Below are 21,361 nucleotides of genomic sequence, written 5' to 3'. Positions count from 1 at the left end.
TCAAGAACAGCGTGCATATAGCTGAGGGTTTTTGTTTTGGAGAGGAGGGAGTGCACTCCTTTCTGGCTTTCCTTGATGTTCACAGGTACCTGTTGAGTGTTTCAGATGTGTCTGTTCCCCAGTGCTCTGGCTTCTGAGTAACCATAGCTGAAAATTTTGAAAGCCTTTGGTCAGTGCCCAAAATTGTAAACTTGAATTCAAAGAATTGTTGAAAAGTGCTTCTTGATAGACAGTGTATTGAAATATGTCACTTGTATTTCCTATGAGGTTATTTACTAGCTTTGCTGTAGGAAATTACTCTTGTGGAATATCATGTTGTTATTCCTTTATGTTTGCATGTTGGCAGCATCCTGAGTTACCGAAAACATGGTTAGAAAACTCTTACAAAATTTTATACAGCAGAAAACATAAAACAAGTACTCTTAGGAGATATACTTTCTGCTATTTCATTCTTAAAATAAGTTAGAGAATTAAAACAATTTGGAAGAATGACTGACTGATTTTTTTGTTAGTGAACAGAATGAATGACTAAATGCATTAGTGAAAGTCCTTAAAGCAGTGTGGTAACTAAGACTTTCTTTATAGTATTAGTTTGCTGTATAATCTCTACTCTGACCAACCCTAGAATTATTGCTTTAGTTATATTACTCCTTGTCTGAGTTTGTTGCTTAAGTCAAGAAGTTATTAGAAGGTAAGTATTTTAGCAGTATAAATACTGCTAAAACTTGCAATATATCAACTATTTGTTATTTTGAAGGAGTTGCTGCATCCTATGAGTCTTAATTTTTTTTGTTTCCTCTTAGAATTCCGCACACTGCTTTTAGGATTTAGGAAGCACTACTCAGTGTTTTATTGATTGTAACTCAATTACAGTATTTGAATGAGTGACTGTTATAAAGTGTATTCAATGTTTAGTGGTTAAAAATGTTTGTATGTCAACATTCTGCTAATGGTTATCTTCTTATTTTAGTGATAAACAGAGAAGTTGACCATGACAACCTTCCTGGAATTTATCCAGCAGAATGAGGACAGAGATGGAGTTAGATTCAGCTGGAATGTTTGGCCTTCAAGTCGTCTTGAAGCTACGAGAATGGTAGTCCCAGTGGCTGCTCTCTTCACGCCACTGAAGGAACGGCCAGACTTGCCTCCTATTCAGTATGAGCCAGTTTTGTGCAGTAGGACCACGTGTCGAGCTGTTCTGAATCCCTTATGGTAAACCTAATGCATATGTTATTCCAGTATTTTATCTTAAAATCTTGAGAATAGTGCTAGTTGAACTGCGGAAAAGATCTGGCGTGTGCAAATTCAAGTGCTCCTCACATGAGTATACAGCTCAAACTTACAGATCTTAGATGATTCTGCACATAGATTTGTGTAGGTGGCATATACACTTAAGACACAGCTTTCATTAAGGAGTCTTTTCAATGTACTTAATTATTGATTAGGTATGTTATTTTTCTGGAACTATTCTGGAACATCTTGGGAGTTAGTATACTCTTAACATTTTGCCTCTAGAAAATGACTTGCAGTAAAAAGTTATAATACTGTATCTTTTGAACTGTTGGACCCTGATATAGTTTAATTTCCAAGTGAACTAAACTATTTTTATTGTTGACCTTAGTTCATTTGTAGATCAAAGCAGGTTAGCTGGTTTAGTTTACCAAAGCAGAAGGTGATAGACAGACAGATAGATAGATAACATCAGAAGAAGGCATGAGAAAGGGTGAAAAGCTGTTTAAGCTAAAGGGTAATATTGGCACAAGCTGAAATGATTGTGGACTAGTCATGGACAAGTTTAGGTTGGAAGCAAAGGAGGCGTTTCATATGTCATTCCTGTTACAGAAGTATAGAAAAGAAACAGAAAAATTTCTAAGTTGGAGTTTGATGGCATGGGAAAGATCCAGAGTGATAGTGAGAGATTAGATAGTGATAATGAGAGACTAGACGTGATGTAAAAGATCCTGTAGAACAAATTCAGTTTTATGAATGACTTGTCCTTGCCTGGGAGAAAAGACAGTTTTGAAGCAAGAGACTCAATATGGAGGGACCTTTTGAACTCTGTGTGGCGCTTTGGGCTGGGTAATTTGCAGCCCCTGTAATTGGTATAGATAATTTGATAGCAATAAAGCTGTGTTGTGTTTACAGCATACTGGGACTTATCCAAAGATTTGGTGATATTTTAAAAAGATTTTTGCCCTTGCAGACAGAAGATATGGTAGCAGGAAGTGTACATTGAGAACTCTAAAGTTTACTTTCCCTTAAGATGTGAGTAGGGCTCTGTTAAGACATCTCTATGGCATGAAGATACAATTTGCATTTTTTATATTAACTATATTAATAAAAATGTAGACAAAAGGAGATAGTCTTATCAACTGAAAAAAAATGTTATTTTCATTATAGAGGTAGCTGTAATGTTGGAACCTGTTTTTTTAGGGCATAATGTAATTTCAGGATAGTCTCAGACTGACAGCTAATAGACAGAAGCAGAAAACAATGAAAAATGCAAAGGTAGGAAGAGTTAAAAAGATTTGCTGAAAGCATGGAGAAAGTCTCTAGTATAGGGGCTGAGTATTTTTAAGTTTCTTATTTTCTTCTTTTCCTTGAACACCATTCTTTCTCCTTAAGCACAGTAATTTGCCTGATACATCTGTGTAAGACTTCACTTATTCTGAGTTTGTAATATGGGTATTTAGGAGAAAGTACATTAGAAGGAAGCTTTTCCAAAGTCACTGTGTTTTTGAAACACTAAAAGAAATGTGTTCTAGGGACAGTGGAGGAAAATGAATTGTTCATGCCATATAAACTTTTCTTATTGTACTTTTATAGCCAAGTGGATTATCGAGCAAAACTTTGGGCTTGCAACTTCTGTTACCAGAGAAATCAGGTAAGAAAATGAAACATTCAGGGTATAGAAGATATTTTTATAAGGCAAAATGAAAATCTTGATTTTTCAAATTAGAGTTGCAAACTGAAATTGACAGCAAGAGCAGGAGTATGCAACTGTATCTTCAGACATTGCATTGATATTTTTTTCATAACAACAGTAGTGAACATCTGTTGCAAAGTAGTCCATATGTATGTTTTCGCTTTTGTGGAAGTTTTTATCTTTCATTTATGCTTAATTTCTCTGGCTTTATTTGCAGTTTCCTCCTACCTATGCTGGCATATCTGAAATGAATCAGCCAGCTGAACTTTTGCCTCAATTCTCCAGCATTGAATATGTAGTACAGGTAAAATCATTAGATAAAATCTTTGACATTTATAGCCTTGCAATATACAAAAAGAATTCATTTCAATTTTACTTCTTCACTGAATTGTAATGACTCTGGGTATATATGTACTTCTTAGTAGATTGAACATTTATGTCATCAGTTGGAAAAGGAAAACAACATTTTATAAGAACACTAGGATTGCTAATAAGACTGGTTTAAAAAAAAAAAAGGAAAGAAAAAGAGAGGCCTATTGTAAAGGTGATATTTCTATTAGGTCTGTTTCTTTACAAGGGAGCTAATTTGTGTTTGTGCCAGGAGGCTGCTCACTGTTGTTAGTTGCTCAAGCAGTTTCAGTTCAAATTTGACTGACTGTTGATTGACCTGTCATTAATAATTTGAATTGAAATTTGTATTTGGATGATTAGTAGTTAGTTTTAGGGCTAACTGGTTTGGAGACAACAGCTAATATGTATTCAAATCAAGTGTTTAAATTTTAATATTCATCCTTTTTTAGCATGGAGGTTAGTTGAACAGAAACAAAAAATGGACCTAAACCCCTAAATAGCAAATATTCGCAATTACAAATTTTTGTAATGTCTAAATTCCAGTTTTGAGGATTAAAATTTGTAGGATTTGAGTGAGGCAGATCATAATCTGAATCCTCACTGAAGTCTTACAAATTTTAATCAAAAGAAGAGTGAACACTGAGCGGAATCTATACTTTTTGCCAACTCTTGTAGTGCAAAGTAAATGGGTTGTTTATTTATAGTACAGTTTGGATAGAATAAAAAGAACTGATGATCTCTAGAGTAAAATTATGAGGTGAAATGCTACAGAATGTCATCAGTTTGGAATATTTTATCATTGTGAATAGCTTTGTGACTGTTGTGTTCATTTGGAGCAATGAAAGTTTGTTGTAATTGGCACATGCTTCAAAACTATTGTGACGTCCTGAAAGGATTTTTTCCTTTCTTCTATAGTAACCATTTCCTTTTTGTGCAGAGTTCATTATGGTAGGGGTTTTGTTCCAGATCCTGATGACTAATTGAGGGGGAGTTAAGGTAGATGGAACATTAACATTATTGGTATGATTAAAGTTAAAACTTTTACAAAATGTACTTTACTTGTTAATTTTTGGTCCTGTAAATATTGGAAGATTTGTTTTTCATGTGATTATAATTGTGTTTCTCAAAGCGTGGTCCTCAGATGCCGTTGATATTTCTTTATGTTGTGGACACATGCATGGAAGATGAAGACTTGCAAGCTCTGAAGGAATCCATGCAGATGTCCCTTAGTCTCCTGCCACCAACTGCATTAGTAGGTCTCATTACCTTTGGCCGAATGGTGCAAGTTCATGAACTTGGCTGTGAAGGAATTTCCAAAAGTTATGTCTTCAGAGGAACAAAGGACCTATCTGCAAAACAGCTTCAGGTAATGCACTGAAGCAAACAAAAGGAAGCCATCAAGGTGATGATAATGAAATAGTCTGTAAACAAATTTTGTAATAAAATCTTATGTATTTGACTACAGGAAATGCTAGGGCTTACAAAAGTAGCTGTTTCACAAGTCGGTCGGGGTCCTCAAGTGCAGCAGCCACCACCTTCTAACAGGTAATCTACTTAAAACACCTAAAACAGATAACTTGACTACACTGATTTACTGGAAAACCAGTGTTTTTAGACAATGAAAACAGTCAGCTCAATGGGTAATTGCAAAATTATCAGGATGATGCTTTGGAAGTGTTCTGAGATGCACGTTACAGATACATAAATAATGATGCTTCTGTTGGCTGATGTGCTGGAAAGTGTTAATAGCTTCTTTAATGCCCCGTTCTTATGTGGCTATCCAGTTGTGCCTTCCCTTTTATTTCCTCTTCTACTCCTCTTCTGTCTCTCATTTGGAAATCACAGCCTGGTGTTTGGTTTTCTTGTGTGTTCCACTATGACATAGAAGAAATTTATGGAATGATAAAAGAGAACGACAGTTTTCCAGTCTGCCCTCCTGAAAATAGCTGTATTTGTAGACTGCCTGCAGCAGCACAGAAGATATTTTATGTTATTTTGTCTTCTGATCTTAGATTTTCACTGCAGTAGTGAAACTTCAGTTTCTTTTTGAGATTCATAGGTCATCGCCTGCTCTGTTCTTTTGACTAAGTAGGGTTCTTTCTGGATAGTGGTGGTATCTCTAAGTCAGCAAGTTTTAGTTTTACAAGCTCCTTGCTGAACTTGTTAAGCTGAGTGTGTATGTAATAATTCCAAATGGCTTTATCTTGGTGAGGCAGAGACATTGCTCTGAATCCAGACTAGAATCTAGAATTAGATGTTGCTGGTATATGTCTAATATATTGCTAGTAAGCTACTGATAAAATGTTCATTTAACAATTTAATTCTAAACTAATTCCATGTATTTGTTTCCAGATTTTTGCAACCAGTCCAGAAGATTGATATGAATCTAACTGATCTTTTGGGTGAACTGCAACGGGATCCTTGGCCTGTTCCACAAGGAAAACGGCCCTTACGTTCTTCTGGAGTGGCTCTTTCTATAGCTGTAGGACTCCTTGAGGTAATAGCTTTTAACTACAGCTGTGCTAATATGTAGATAATTTTCTTGTGGAAAAGCTGCTGCAATCAATATGTAAAAACCTTCCTAATTGATGCATATTAGAGTTGTAGGATGATCTGATGCATATCATCCCTTATATACGTAGAATATTGTGGACATTTACACGTTTTAATAAGGCAAAATTGAGACTTTAATGGCAGATTTAAGTTTTGTAGAAGTGCAGTTGTTGTTAGAATCCTATCAGTGTGATAAATACCCACACAGCTATTTATTTTGTTCAATTTGTAGCAAAACCTGATGGTTTTATTTGTCTTTTATTTCCTGCAGTGCACTTTTCCTAATACTGGTGCACGTATAATGATGTTCATTGGAGGCCCAGCTACGCAGGGACCTGGCATGGTTGTAGGGGATGAATTGAAGTTACCCATAAGATCATGGCATGATATTGAAAAAGACAATGCAAAATATGTGAAAAAGGGTACTAAGGTAAGAGATGATGGTGGGGTTTTGTTCACTTGGCTCTGAATAGTGGTGTGTCTTAAGAATGTCTTCAGAAATTTCAGTATATTGAGTTAGAACTTTTCTAGTCAGATTAAAGTTCTTTGGAGTGTTTCTCTGGTTTAAGTCAGAAAAAATTTATATTACTAAATGGTATATCTAGTGTAAGGCTGGTACTTCTAAGGCAGGTGCTCAAAACTGCCTCTGTAGTTGGGGGAGGGCTAGGCTGTAGAGTTTAGACCTTGTTAATTTAATCTAAAATGTAGATTTGGGCTGGTGAACTGCATCCAAAACCTGTTGAATTCATCTTAACTGATTATAATGGAAGCTTAAACAATTAGCTCAGTCACAGGCACCTGTCATTATAGACACATGAGATTGGAATGGTAAATTCGGTGCTGTGTTACTACTAAATGCAAATTTTAAAAAGAAAAAGATTAAGGTAATTTTTTAGATTTAGATTAAATAGCAACCACTGCTCTCTCTAGTGTGAACTGGGCTCTCAGCTTATCAGAAAAAAACCTCAAGTGTTGAAATTCCAGTCTTAATTTTAACTTGAGCTAAAAATATACTTTTATATGAATAAAGTCTGATAATGTTGTTTTAGTAAAATTCTGTGAGTTTAGGATTTAGTATGAAGATGGGGAGAGTTCATGTTGTAAATTGCTATGAACTGTATTTTCATCTTGGATTTAGCATTTTGAAGCCCTGGCTAATCGGGCTGCAACAAATGGTCATGTTATTGACATATATGCATGTGCATTGGATCAGACTGGTCTTCTGGAGATGAAGTGTTGTCCCAACTACACTGGGTATGTGTCTCTTAATTTTTAAGTAGTATATGAAGATGCAATTTTTTGGTTTCTTGAATTATTTAACAGGAAGCATTTACAAAAAATGAGCTGCTTTAAAAAAAAAAGCACACACACACTCTGTACTGTGCTGGTTGTATTTATACTGGAATTTTGGAATTTCTCAGCCTCTGGCAAGTTTGTCACCACAATTGTGGGTTTTATAAGAAGGGGGTTTTTCTTTTAATGTGATCTGTTTGAGGCTTGAATAACACAGATATCTTTTAAACAGACAATTTATCATATGCACTATTTCTGTTTTTCAATGTGTGTATATGTAAGCTGCAGGTTTCAGTAAAGATAAGGACCTGTCATCCTTGTTTTTCTTGCTCTTCAGAGTGGTACAAAATGCTCTGTTATTCTTTCTGTCTTGTTTATGCCATTCTTTTATATATTGGTGTTTATAGGTTCAGCTTGTAGTGTAGGTGATTATCAGGTACATCGCTTACTCCTGATATTTGCTCCCCCTATCCAGATCTGCATTTCAGACACGATCTTGTATTCCCTCCAGCTTGTCTTGCCATCAGTTCACTTTGATACAATTAAAGCAAGTTCTAGTCTTTCTCATGAAACCACTCCTCTATTTTCTGTCATTGTATAACACCCTTACCTTTCCTGTTACACAGTTCTGTAGTCTGGTATAGCTTTTCACTCATGCTTGTATTAATTTCGTAATTCACTCGTTAATTTGGTAAATCCTCCCAAGTCTTCCTCCTTATTTTTTCAAATGCTGTCTTTTCTTTCTCTTTCTGAAAGCCTATTCTACACTTATGATACTTCTTCTTTCCTAGTATAGCCATCTGCTTTATGTACTACTTGAGTTTTAGGTTAGTCTTCTGTATTCACTCTGGATTCTTGTGCCAAACTCGTTTCTTTTACTTGTTACCATTAGTTCTGTCAATATGAAGTACAGGTAAAATTAAATGAAGCATCTTTGCTTATTAGTTTAATAACTGTTATATCTGTGAGTAACAGGCCTTCTTAGTTGTGTGTCAATATCTGTATATGACAGGATCCTAAGCACATGCTACATATGCTCTATCCAAGAGGAATAAGAGTGCAGCCACAGGTTGTAATGAGGATATGCCACTGAGTTTCAGGCCAGCTTGACACTGCTGGATTGCTTCTTTTTGGAGCTGTGTGTATAGCCCTAGGTTGGGAGTTTTCACTGCTCAGAATCTTTGTTTAAATTTATTATTTTGTCTGCATATTTGACACCTGTTCCTTTTCTGCGTCAAACTCAAGCTGTGTTTTTTCTATATACAGTGGTGTAATTTTGCTCTTTCTGTCTGCTCATGTGACTCACCCTGTTTTCACTCCTCTAGCAAAACTATCCTTAATATATAGTTTATCTATTTCTCCTACAGCTGTTCCTATTTTCTTTTTAGTTACATCCTACATACAGGGAAGAATTTCTGATTCCACCCATGTCTATTTTCTTCTATCTTTGAATATCCACCTGACAACTTCTTTTGGGTGTAATGTTTTACCTATTGACGTATTTTACTAATAGAATTTAATTAATATTTTTAGATGAATGAAAATAGTATCTCCCATTACTATTTTCTAAATGCACTATATAGTATTTCATGGTAAGTGGCAACTGTTGCAGTTACATACACAAAATATTGCTAAGCATAAAAATAAATCATGCTTCTTGAGCATAGATTTAAGCCTGAAATAATGAATAAGCTACCCAAAATAATATAGTTTGGAATTGTAAATATTAGAAGTAAGCTGACTTTGCATGACAGAGTTTTGAGACATCTAAAATGTTGAAGTCCAGTATAGTATATTCCCAGTGATTTTGTTACATATTATAATCATAATAACCTCAAGATGCATAGGGCAAGAAGCTAACTTAAAAATTTCATCCCTAACATTGTAGCAAAATAGTAATTTAATGTTAGTCTATTTTAAGAAGGCAAAAATGTACCTCACAATGAACTGTCTTTAGTTTTAGTCTTTAATAGAAATAAGCTATGTAAATCCCATGTGCTAAATTATTGCATAATAAGTAATCTGTTTTAACTCAAGGGTTTTGTTTGTTTTGTTGTTGTCTAGAGGCTACATGGTAATGGGAGACTCTTTCAATACATCTTTATTCAAACAGACCTTTCAGAGAGTATTCACTAAAGATATGCAGGGACAATTTAAAATGGGATTTGGCGGCACATTAGAAATAAAGGTAAGCATACAAAAATTCAGTCTAGTGAAACTCTGGAATAGGATGGCTACAAACTGAGGAATCTTTGCCCTTTAAAGGAATTTTTAGGAAAACATGCTAAACAGATGTGTTAAGGTTGGCTTGGATATAGCTGTTACTGCTTAGCTATCTTTTTGTAGTTCTGTGATTCTGTAAATGTGAGTTAGGTAGAGTGGTAATTCCTTCTCACTCTGCGTTCAGTGACAGCTAAAAGAGAAACTAAACTAAAATAAATGTCTCTGTTAGAAACTCAAAATGCCATGTGCTTTGATTTTGATATCAGTAGTGAGTGTTTCTTGGGTTTTGGTCCAACTTCTCTACGTAGTTCAGGACAGGTTTCCTTTCATTTTCCATCCTTTTGAGAATCCATTGTGGCACTTAAACAATGGTCATTTCCACCTCCACCCTTTTGAGAAGCTTAGAGCTGAATGTGCTATAGGTTCAGGTATTGTCTTCCATGATGTTTCTTGCAAAATATTGCAGTCCTGCCTTGTAGAAGAATATGAGGTTATTTTCACTTTCAGTAAAATTCTGTTTTACTGGGACAAATAGTTGAACCCTTTTTTTTTGTATACATTTTCTTGTGAATTTTGTTGGAAGATCCTGGAAAATGTAAAAAGGGAGCCCCAGGTCTAGAGGGATGTACAAATCACTTCAAACAGGAAAATGAGATTGGAAAAATGTGAATAACTGGATCTTGCTTTTAGCTGCATATGTCTAGGAGATAGAATATAAATGCATTTTGGGATATGTGTAACATTATCTTTCCAGTCTTCAGTTTTACTCTTATCTTGTGAATATTTTAATCTCTTGGTTAGAAAAGAGATATTACCCAGTATACTTTATAGGCTCTCACATTTATAAATTAGGCAACTTTTCTCCATTTTTTAATTTGTTTGTGCTGTTGTTTCAGGTGTACTAATTGGTACAGCAAACAAATGTAATTAAGTGTAGAAAGTAAGCACATGGAAAGTTTCTCTAAGCATTATTGTATGTATAACCTTTCCTAAAGGTATCAATAATGTGATATGCATTGAGGTTTTAATTATCTAATGATAAAATAAGACTGAATTCTTGAGCATGGCATGGTAATGTATGTTTTTGTTCTAAATATGAAGACTTCAAGAGAAGTAAAGATTTCTGGAGCAATTGGACCCTGTGTCTCTCTCAACTCTAAAGGACCTTGTGTCTCAGAAAATGTAAGTAAACTTTGCTGAAAATGAGGGTAATATCCTACTATGGAAAAATAGGATTTAAGATTTCTGGATTTGAAGAGACACTGAAACTTTTCCATAAATGGAGCAAATAGTGTTCAATTTTTACCAATTTTAAATTCAATACATGAAGCTTGTATTCATTACTAGATCACATTCACATTGTATGAAACCTTGCAGACTCCTTGTTCCTTGTTAAGATTTGTCCACTTGTTTAGATTTGGTTGCTGTAAAATTATTATGCAGAAATTACACCCTGATGTAGCAGAAACCAATGGTTTATTGTTAAAATCAGAGCTATGTCCTTTTATCTAAAGTGAACAGTAAAAATACATTTTTTAGAAAGACTTGAGAGAAGAGAAGGATACAAGACTGTGGAAACATCCCTTTTATCTTGATTCTGCCTTCCCATTTCTGTAGCTGTTTCACCAAATGCACATTTAATTTATTGGAAGATACAACTATTGCAGGCTCCTGAAGTAACTCCTTTAAATTATATTAGGCTTAAATCATCACTTTTTTTCTTATCAGATAATATTCTTAACATTTGATTACTAATAAAAAACAATTCATGCAAGTAACCAAATGTCTTACATTTGAGAAGTCTCATTTTTGTTCCTAACAGTCTGTATAATAGAGCACTTTCCAGTTTGAAAATGCTCACAAATGGCCTGCTTTAATCAAACATTTTTCATTCCTTAAATTTTCCTTGTGTTTGTGGTTGCATCTTTGTGAATTAAAAATCTCTATATAATCAGCATTTTTTTTTCTCAGTGATATGGTACAGATTTTAATATTTTGTTGCCTGAAGGGACCACATATATTACAAAAAATGTTAAAACCCCATAAAACCAATTAAATGTACATCATCTTATTTAAACTACATATCTATTTCATAGGATGTAATAGGAAATTCAGTTGTGAATTCATGTCTGTTCTATCATTGTTTTGCCTTGCAATTATATAATTTATATTTCAAACACCTTTTTGTTGAAATTATCCAAATTAAAAATTTTGGGGTAAAACATGAATAAAATGAGGATGCATGCAGCTCATTTCAGTGGGAACTGGACAATTCCTGTAGCTATAATGCTTCTAAACGAATACAAGCACAGTGACAATATTGCCAGTGTAATTTTCCTTGAATGTTTTATTCAGTTTCACTGTGTCCATTATGGTTAATGAATTATTTTAATGGGCTTTTCTGGATATTTATGTTCCTTTGATGCCAAAAAAGAATTGTCAGTTGAAATAGGTCACTATCTCTGTACAGTTACCTTCCTAGTTATTAGTTATATTATACAATATCCTATGTAAACTCTCTACATGAAGTTTTACTGCTGTGCCCTAGAAGAGTCTTTCCACTTACATGTGCTTCTTGCCTCTTTATCTTGGGGCTGTTTAAGCAAAGTCTTTTTCCTGTTTCTGACCTGCTTTTTAACTTTTTCTAATGCCAACTCTTTGTCTTATAAATGTTTTAATCTTTTAAAACAACAATCTCTTTTTTTTTATTATTATTCCCACAACCAGTGCTACAGTTGTTTTGCTAGAGTGTGTGGAAAGGTGACAGATTGAACAGGGAGAAAGCTTGTGACAGTAGTTCTAAACAGTTATGTATAATGGCTAGATGCTGTATTTCACAAACAAGGAAATAGTTCTAGTTTGTAAAAGTGTTATAAAATCTTTCTGCAGGAGATTGGAACAGGAGGCACTTGTCAGTGGAAGATTTGTGGTCTTAATCCTACTACAACGCTTGCACTGTACTTTGAGGTGGTAAACCAGGTAATAAATATTTGTCTACTCGTCTACTAAACACAGTAATCTTATTTTATGTAACTATTGAAGCCTGTAGTTTTGTGTGGTTCCCCCAAGCACAATAGCAGGGATACAAATGATGCCGCCATTTTGTTTTGTCAAAATTTAGAGATGGACACTAACTGCTTAACGATGAGTTAATCTTCTTCTTGACTATGGTAATGGGAACCAAAGAACTCTACAAATTTTGGATAGTGTTCATAATCTTTTTAACTCCAATTTTTCCTTTCAGAGTGTTACTTATTAAATGTATTTCAATTGCATTATATGAAAATACTGTAATCTGCGTATTTAAAAGTCCTTTTCAGTATTTCCCTGATGTTTTAGTTACAAGGTAATTACTATGTGATGTCACATTTTAATTTATGCTTCAATTGCTCAGTATTTCCAAGTAAAGATTGGCCTCATTGAAAGGTGTCAGGGGCATATAGCCTGGTTTCCTGTTTCCCTGAGGGGCTGCTAGGAAAGAGGATGAAAATATGAGGAGCAAATGTGCCACTCCTTCCCATACTTCCTCTTCTTCCAAATATTTGAAACTCAGGAACTACGTGAGCTGACTGTAGTTTCTACATAATTAGTATGCTGTATTTCATAGTTTGTTATCTATGCAAAGGTTTGAAAACTTGAACTTACCTTAGCCATTTTTCATTTTACTTTTTGCATATTTATTTTGGTCTCATTTTATTAGTAGCTCTAAAACTGGCCAAGTCATGATATGTGGTAAATAACTTCAACTATCTTTCTCTTTTGAGTTACTTTCCTAATTAGTGTGTAAACCTGTATTTCCACTGACTAGAGTTTTGAAATTTCAATTTACACCTGTATTCCAATCTTTGTTTTGACAGCAGTTTTGGAGATTCATTATTCAACATTTTAGACTAATATCAGGTTTCTTGTCCTGTAATTCCAGGTCTTCAAATATGATGTAATGAAATTAGCAATCGTAAGGCCCCTTGGAAAATGTTGTCTCTGTAAGGGTATGTGGAAAGAGAGAGCATTGGTTGCTTTAAGGATGTCTGATGGAGACAGCAACTGCTTCCAACATATCCCTTAATAGTCTCCAAGTGCATTAGCCAGATTTAGTAAGGATACTCAAAGCACCAGACAATTAATTTATATAACTTGGGCTGCCTGTTGCAAAGAATTTTATGATTTTCTAGTCATTAGTTACATACTTTCAACGTATACTGTAAAATCTTGAGATTCTCCTTCATTTAATTTTTTTTTTCCTCCTGTACTTAGCACAATGCTCCCATTCCTCAAGGAGGACGTGGTGCAATCCAGTTTGTGACTCAGTACCAACATTCCAGTGGACAGAGACGTATCAGAGTGACCACAGTTGCCAGAAAGTACGTTCTATTTGTGATGAATGAATTTTGAAAGATCAGGATATATATATGCCTTTTACTCTATAGATTTTGTACCTATTTTCTTATTCTGGGATATACAGTGCCACAGGTGGTGAAAGCATGAGCATACCTTTGAGACAGTTGCCTCTCTTGTTCTGTGGGATGATTTTTCTCTGAGAGTTGCAGTAGCTGTATAATGATGTGATGGGAGTGCTCTGAAGTAAACCAAGTGGTTTTAGAGGAGGGGGAAGCTTTGAGTGAAATTCTGTGATTTAAGCTGAGGAGATGGTTGGACTTACAGAATGGCAGCAATCACTTCATAACTTAACTTGAGAATGCCAGCTGCAGTTCAGGGGGAATGTAAATACCTCTTCTTGCACGTGTACCCCTTACCTACAGTTTCCTTGATTCACAATTTTAGGATGTGATGTTTAATATTATAAAGGCATCTTTCAATGTCCAGTGACATTTCCTTGAAGCTGAAGGAGATCATTGCTCGGTTAATTCAATGGAAAATTCCATTTATTGAAAAAAACTTTACCTTAACTGTTGATATGATTACGTTGTTAACTTACATTAGTTGTATTAGTAAAATCTTGGCAGCTGATAAAAGATGAGATTAATAGTTCACCTTATAAATTGAAAAGAACAATCAAGGTGCACAAGAAAGTTGCTAGTGTGGGAATATGTGGTAAGCTTCATGGATGGTGCTTTCTGTAACTTACCTTTCGTAATTAATTTTTTAAAAAATATAATAGCTGTTCTTAGTGACGTTATATTTTATTTCACTTGTTGAATGGCATCTGTACAAATAAGGAACATTTCTAATTAAAGAATGGCTAACTGAGAGGCTGCTTGTTTATACCCAGCAGATTTTTTGAAGCTTCAGCATCAGTTTGTTAAACTGCTAACGCTACTTTCTTTGCCTTAATTTCGAAGGGATATTTTGTGGTTGGACATCTTTCCTTTCACTGTGATGAAAACATTGTATTTTTCTTTTGCAGCTGGGCAGATGCACAAACCCAGATTCAAAACATCGCTGCATCTTTTGACCAGGAAGCTGCTGCAATTCTCATGGCTAGATTGGCAGTGTACAGGGCAGAGACAGAGGAGGGGCCTGATGTGCTTAGGTGGCTGGACAGACAACTTATCCGCCTGGTAAAAAGAGCTGTATTGAAAGAGTCAGATTGGTTTCTTGCTTGTAGACACATAAGTCTTAAATGACTAGTGTTCAGTGATTGTTTCTTTAAAAATAAAAACAGAAAATGAGCTGAATGCTTCATTTTCACATGAGGGTATGCAGAATTAACTAAGATATTCTGTTTTAAATGAAAAAAAAGCAAGTGTGTTTTCTGTTGATTAATGTTTCCTCAACACGTGGTAATTGCCAGCAGTTAAGAGAAATTATGACATGAGATTTGCAGAAATCAAAGCTTTCTCTACTTTCTGCTGCCTGTAATGAAATTGTAGATTAAATATTTTTAGGGGGGAAAAAAAAGAGAGGCAAAGTATCTAGAAACCCATATGGAATTTTTTTATTTTCAAAAGTTCAATTTTCTTTTTGGGTTTTTTTATTTATTTTCTTTTTACATGTAAGTAAGTAGTTTTCAATAATTTAATCATCTAACTCTGCTTAGTGATTTTAGGGAAAAAAACCCCCAAAAACCATTAAAGCCACATATGCAAGAAAATCACTGCTTGTTGAGAACTTATGTCAATGTTTTTGCTAGATTTCTGTTTGTAAACAAAGTTGTAAGCACCACAAGTCATGTGTCTGGTAAAACCAAGCTTACAGTAATTGCATGACCAAGCAAGTATGTTTCTTAATTTAGAATTTAGATAATTTTTTCTTTTGCCCCAGTGTCAGAAATTTGGAGAATATCACAAGGATGATCCAAACTCTTTCAGATTTTCGGAAACCTTTTCACTTTACCCACAGGTGAGTTTGTCTATTGGAAGGTTTATCTATAAGTGATAAAAAGAGAATGCTCAGTGAAGAAAGAGGCCCTGTAGCACAGAGTGAAGTAAGACATTATGCTGGATATCACGATGAACAGACCCCCTACCCCCAGCTACTGTCTGCTGCATGACATTAAGCAAATCACTTCTGTTGCCTGTGCTGCTGTATCCCCTTTTGTCCTCTGCCCTTACAGTTAAACTTAGTCTAACTGTGTATATTTTTTGTTTCTCCTATAATGAAATCCTCATCCTACCTGAATTTTAATTCATATAATGATACTTTTTAAGGACTGTTTTAATGAAGAAATTCAGAAATGTAAGAAAATGTATGGGTTTGCTTTATTGTTTCTTTCCCATATTATTTACAATACTGACCACAAAAGAAACATTATTGGTTATATTAAACTTCAAATAGTTTCTTTGCTAATTATCTCTTCTAATAAATTACTCCATTCTGATGGCTCCAGATTTGTCACTTTTGGACTCTCCATAGACTTCCATAATATTTCTGTTTGAACTACCTACCAGTCTGTCTCAAGGTGTTAAATGTTGTGGAGAGACTGATTCAGCATGTGGAAAATTTGATTCAGCAATGAGGGGATATACTTTTTCCATTTTACTTGCAAAGTTCACCTTTGCTGTGGTTGATATTCTTTTTTCTGTACACATGCTATAACTTACTTTGTTCCAGCACAGCAACCACCCTCACAGGAACAGTAGAACTTAGAGTAAAGAAAGGATTTAACAATATTTAGTCATACTATTTATCAGTTAGTACTGCAGAAGAAGAAATATTAAATTTTTCTCTTACTTCAAAGCAGCTTTGTAGGTTTACCCATTCTGATACCTCTTCTACTGTCATGAGAGTATATAAAAACTGGCAGAGCTGCATATACAAGTTAGAAATGTTAAAGGAGTTAGAATTCAATTTTGTTGTGGCATTGGTCTCGTAGTTTGTGGAAAACATTTCTCTCCTTGTACAATTGTCCTTTTTATCTCTAAGAGTTCAAACAAATGGTTCTTGTTTTGCAGTTTATGTTTCACTTGAGAAGATCTCCTTTCTTACAAGTTTTTAACAACAGTCCAGATGAGAGCTCATACTATCGTCATCACTTTATGCGTCAAGATCTAACCCAGTCGCTTATCATGGTTCAGCCAATTCTTTATGCCTACTCTTTCAATGGACCTCCAGAGGTATCAGTAAATATAACTTCATAGTAGGTCAAGAGGTGCTTTTTTGAGAGAAGTGATTCTTGTTCTCACTATTGCATGTTATAAAAGGTGTTGATTTATAATCTACTTTATGAGAAAGAATATTCATTTAATTTACAACATGCTATGAACAAGGCATATCTCAGAATTCTGATGTAGAAGTCTTGAGATCAAAAGTTGCTTTTTAAAGAGGTGATGTTTTAAACTAAGGAATGGGTTTTTTTGTTATTTTTTGAGAGATGTAGCAGATTTGCTTTTGTGTTTGTGGTTCCAGAATGTAAATATAAACAAAAATGGGTTTAATTAAAAATGTACTTTTTCTGTCGAGTCTGAAAGAAAAGTTGAGGTTTTTTTGAAATGTACAAAATTTCCTCTATCTTAATGCCCTAATCCAAACTTTCTAGTTTTGATGTGGTTCCCGTTTATGTGTAGATTTGGTACAGAACCTTCCAGTTGACCTTGTCATGGCATGTTCTGTATAAACCTAAAATAAAAAGCTGATCTTCCAAGAAGCTTCTGAAAGAAGTATAAGACAGGAGACAGCCAAAATAATCTGCTACATAAAAGAGAGTGAGACAGTGAAACAAACATAGTAGTAAAAGCTCTTGGCAGGTTGGAATTCTAAGTTCTGTTAGGATTTTTTTTTTTTTAAACTATCCATGGGGTTAAAAAATAGGACTTTTAAAAGTGGAGTTTAAAATAATAAGGTGGGGTGTGAAGCTCACAGGTGTAAGATCATTCTCCCATGTATGAAAAACAAGCAATCACATTGGTATGATGCAGAGGAGAAATCTGATTAAGCAGGAGCTGATATCTCAGTGTAGAATGAGTAATAATACTTTTTTTTCATTCTTGGAATGGTTAATATTTTTGGTATCCCTAGCAATATTGATTCAAGTCCATCATGTGGTACTGATTCAGTTAAATAATATAGTGCCAATATGTTGTCATTACCCTTAAAAAGGTGAATTAAAACCTTAAATATTACATTAGATTTCATAAGTCATGCATATTTACTATATACAGTGTTGGTGGATATATAGGCACAGTAATAAGAGCTGCAAGAACAAGACTAAAATAAACCCCAAACAACCCGTAGCCTCCAAATCTTATACTCAAATAACTTCTAAATCTTTATACATTGAAATACAATTCAAATTAATGACATTGTATAGGTAAATATGGAGGTACTTGCAAGACTAGAAAAGCGCATAATAATGAAAGAAGTTTCAGGTCTTGAATACATTTTTTATTACTTTCATGAAGTTATGTATTCAGAATCAGGCTGGATAACTTCAGAATGAGATTGTGTGGGTTGCAGATGTGGGACATGAAAAGGAGCAAATATGGAGTTTTAGTAAGTGATTCCTAAGATTCAGTTACTGATTCAAAAAGCTGGCAATGCCATCTGATTGTCCAATTATGCATCAGTTGGTAATTTTTTATTTATTTTTAAACCTTAGCCTGTTCTTCTGGATAGCAGCAGCATTTTACCAGATCGCATTCTCCTTATGGACACCTTTTTCCAGATCCTTATTTATCATGGGGAGGTAAGAGTTGTCATTGCTTACATAAATACTCTTTTTTGATAGGAGTGCTACATTATGGAAGTCAAGCACCAGTTCCAATGCACCTTAGTATTTGGCCCTGTCATCTGCTTGGCTGACAGCAGAGTTGTAGTTAAACTTTGTAGTTTGGTACTTTGACATGCCTATACACAGATAACTGACATTACTTGATGTTTTGGTCCTATTTCTTATGATGAGTTTAAGATTAATTAACTTCAATATGCAGATTATTTGTTTTAGATCAATATTTTTCCTACCTTTAAAAGTGTTATTCCCTGCCCCTCCCTTTCTCCCCAAATTTTCACTCATTTATTTTAGACTTTTAAATTAGTTCTTCAGGGACAGGGAGTCAGAACACAGTTTTATATTCACCCTTCATCTGCACTGTCCTGGAGGAATGGATCTGCTCCTGGTAGTTAGGTAGATAGACATTCCTTAGTAATTTAAATACAAATGCTTGTGATTTCCTAGTTCTCTGCTTCTCTGGAGGAACTGAACTGCTGCTTTTTACTACTTTGCAACTGTAAATGGTTCACAGCTGAGAGTTTGGAAAATACTGTTCTGGATCATATCCTTGTAGCTGCACTGATAAAAATATTTCCTAAACTTCAATGCTTCTTAAGCAGCAAAATGTTATCTCATTTTTGTCAGGAAGCAGCAGGGGCGGGCTGCTCTGTGAGGGAAAGGGAACAGGGAACTGATCATCACTGCAAGGCAGTCAGGGGTCTTGCCAGTGAAGACCTGGCCCCCAGTGTACTTGAGCAAGGCAAGCAGAGTAGTTGTGGGCAGTAGCCAGGCTCAGCCTTTAGTCCACATCACCAGACAAGTCGATGGGGATGAAGCAGGTCCAGGTTCTAGTTAGGTAGTCAGGTACCTGGATGGGAGTTGGGATGAGTAGGGTACATGCTCAGACATGGGTGTGGCTGCTGTGTAGCTCAAGCAGGAGTCAGGAATGAGACCTTCAGCTTAAAAGCAGCTGCCAAGCAGAGGAGAAAGGAATGCCTGCTGAGAGTCCCTCCTGGGGTCTTTCCTAACAACAGGCTGTGTCACTGAGCTGTCCTTGTGCAGCCAGCTTCACTGCTAGAAAGTGATGAGGTTTCGCTACAGGCTCTGAAAGATAAATATCAGTATAAATACTTATTTCTTATGTGTCGTAGACATGAAAAATAGAGAAGTGTAAATAGTATCTTTGACCTTCTAAACTAAATATTTAACATACCAAAGATGACAAAAGAGGAAAGACAGATGGATCACAAAATGTTAAGAGTTAAAAAAAAAAAAAAGAAATATAGTGGCATGTTACTTGCACATCTTGGCTTTTAAAAATTAACTTGCATACAGGGCAGAAAGGGGTGAGTGATAGAAAAAAGGCCACCAATGGCACATTTTCCTCAGAAAAGTCCTGTGTATTTTCTAAGAAAGACTGGTGAATCAGTTCTAAACTTCTTTCTTTTCCCTGTGCCCAGACCATAGCTCAGTGGCGTAAATCAGGGTACCAAGATATGCCGGAATATGAAAATTTTCACCACTTGCTACAAGCTCCAATAGATGATGCCCAAGAAATTCTTCATTCCAGATTTCCAATGCCCAGATACATTGATACAGAACATGGAGGAAGCCAGGTATTTATATAATCTAGGAAATGGTGTGTTGGTAATGTCATGAGATGTTTTAGTAGTAAACATGCATTTCTGTGCTAAGATGTATATAAATTGCAAGTGAACATTTTGTATCTTAAAGCTTTTACAGAGCCAGATATTTAATAGCAGCTTTTTCTCTAATCTGTCAATCCTGTTAGTTATTATTATTTTTACCCTACTGACTTGGACTCTTGGATTCTTTGTGTAGGGTGTGTAGGACAGAAAAGACAGTGCTTGTGTGGGTCTGTGAACCAATACCAGAGTTATTCTTTGTGTTATTTTTTAAAAACTTCTTCATTAATGTCTTGTTTATATTCACATTTACTTTGTTAATGCTTAAAAAAAGACAAAAGCTTACTTTCAGCCGCATCAAAAAGTTCTTAGCAATTCTGAATTATAGCTATAGCATCCAGAGAGTAGATTTATTTATAGAGGTGCTATTTGCAGTTCTGGATAGGTGTCTGCATCTCCAAATAATAGAAATGACATATTTCAAATACACGTGCAACTTTTTTCTGACTGCAAGAAAATCCTATTTGAGAAGATTAATTTACTGTCTTTGTTTTGTTTTTTAAAGGCTCGCTTCCTGCTTTCAAAAGTAAATCCCTCTCAGACTCATAACAATATGTATGCATGGGGACAGGTAAGTATGAATCTGCTGATGAAGCTTGTACACGGTTTTCTTTTTCCCTATTTCAGAAGTCAAGTGACACGTTGTGTACATATAAGTAATAATGCCAAGTTTTGAAACTGAAAAAGAAATTTAGTTTTGGTCTGATGTAACCAAAATTATAAAAGTTAAGAAAATTCTAGTCTCTGGACAAAAACGGTCTGGTTTGCTATTTTAAGCTTCTGTTAGGCTGCTTTCATGTTTAGCCAACTTTCTTATGCAGTGTTGTCTTAAAAGTACAGATTTGATGTTTGCCTGAGGACTTTCACTAAGACAGTTTTGCAAAATCAAAAATAGATAGTTTAGTGAGGCTACAAATATGAAGATTTGGAATGCAGTTGCTGCCTTAGCTCTAAATATGTTAAGGCTAGCCAATGATTGATTAAACTGAGTTTACAGTTTACAATTAATTAAACTTACCTTATAATTAAGTTTAGTTTCATCGAGTATTATCCACTAGATAGCAGAGACACAAATCTTACCAAAGAGGTGTTCCTGCTTTGGGGAGGAGAGAGGAGCAAGCCCATCAACCTGTCTGAGAGGTACGGTGGTCCACACCATGGCAGACTTAAAATACCAATTTTATACCTGCTGTAGTCAAACAG

General features: G+C 35.0%; 1 protein-coding gene across 1 annotated transcript in view; it reads left to right on the top strand.

The window, feature by feature from the left end:
* The window catches only part of SEC23A (SEC23 homolog A, COPII coat complex component), a 33,477-nt gene that overhangs the window by 7,017 nt on the left and 5,099 nt on the right, over positions 1-21,361 (top strand). The window contains exons 3-20 of the mRNA XM_064658658.1: positions 971-1,212; positions 2,827-2,884; positions 3,144-3,230; positions 4,407-4,643; positions 4,743-4,822; positions 5,630-5,774; positions 6,102-6,260; positions 6,969-7,084; positions 9,188-9,311; positions 10,448-10,528; positions 12,236-12,325; positions 13,601-13,707; positions 14,712-14,865; positions 15,569-15,646; positions 16,699-16,860; positions 18,342-18,428; positions 19,913-20,068; positions 20,664-20,729. Coding sequence (XP_064514728.1) covers positions 992-1,212; positions 2,827-2,884; positions 3,144-3,230; positions 4,407-4,643; positions 4,743-4,822; positions 5,630-5,774; positions 6,102-6,260; positions 6,969-7,084; positions 9,188-9,311; positions 10,448-10,528; positions 12,236-12,325; positions 13,601-13,707; positions 14,712-14,865; positions 15,569-15,646; positions 16,699-16,860; positions 18,342-18,428; positions 19,913-20,068; positions 20,664-20,729 — 2,208 coding nt within the window. The 5' untranslated portion in view covers positions 971-991. The remainder of the gene's footprint in view (positions 1-970; positions 1,213-2,826; positions 2,885-3,143; positions 3,231-4,406; positions 4,644-4,742; positions 4,823-5,629; positions 5,775-6,101; positions 6,261-6,968; positions 7,085-9,187; positions 9,312-10,447; positions 10,529-12,235; positions 12,326-13,600; positions 13,708-14,711; positions 14,866-15,568; positions 15,647-16,698; positions 16,861-18,341; positions 18,429-19,912; positions 20,069-20,663; positions 20,730-21,361) is intronic.

This window comes from Pseudopipra pipra, chromosome 6 (genome assembly GCF_036250125.1).
Source record: "Pseudopipra pipra isolate bDixPip1 chromosome 6, bDixPip1.hap1, whole genome shotgun sequence".
Classification (NCBI taxonomy): domain Eukaryota; kingdom Metazoa; phylum Chordata; class Aves; order Passeriformes; family Pipridae; genus Pseudopipra; species Pseudopipra pipra.
The sequence above is the reverse complement of the archived record's forward strand: the minus strand, read 5'-3'. Positions and strand labels throughout refer to the sequence as shown.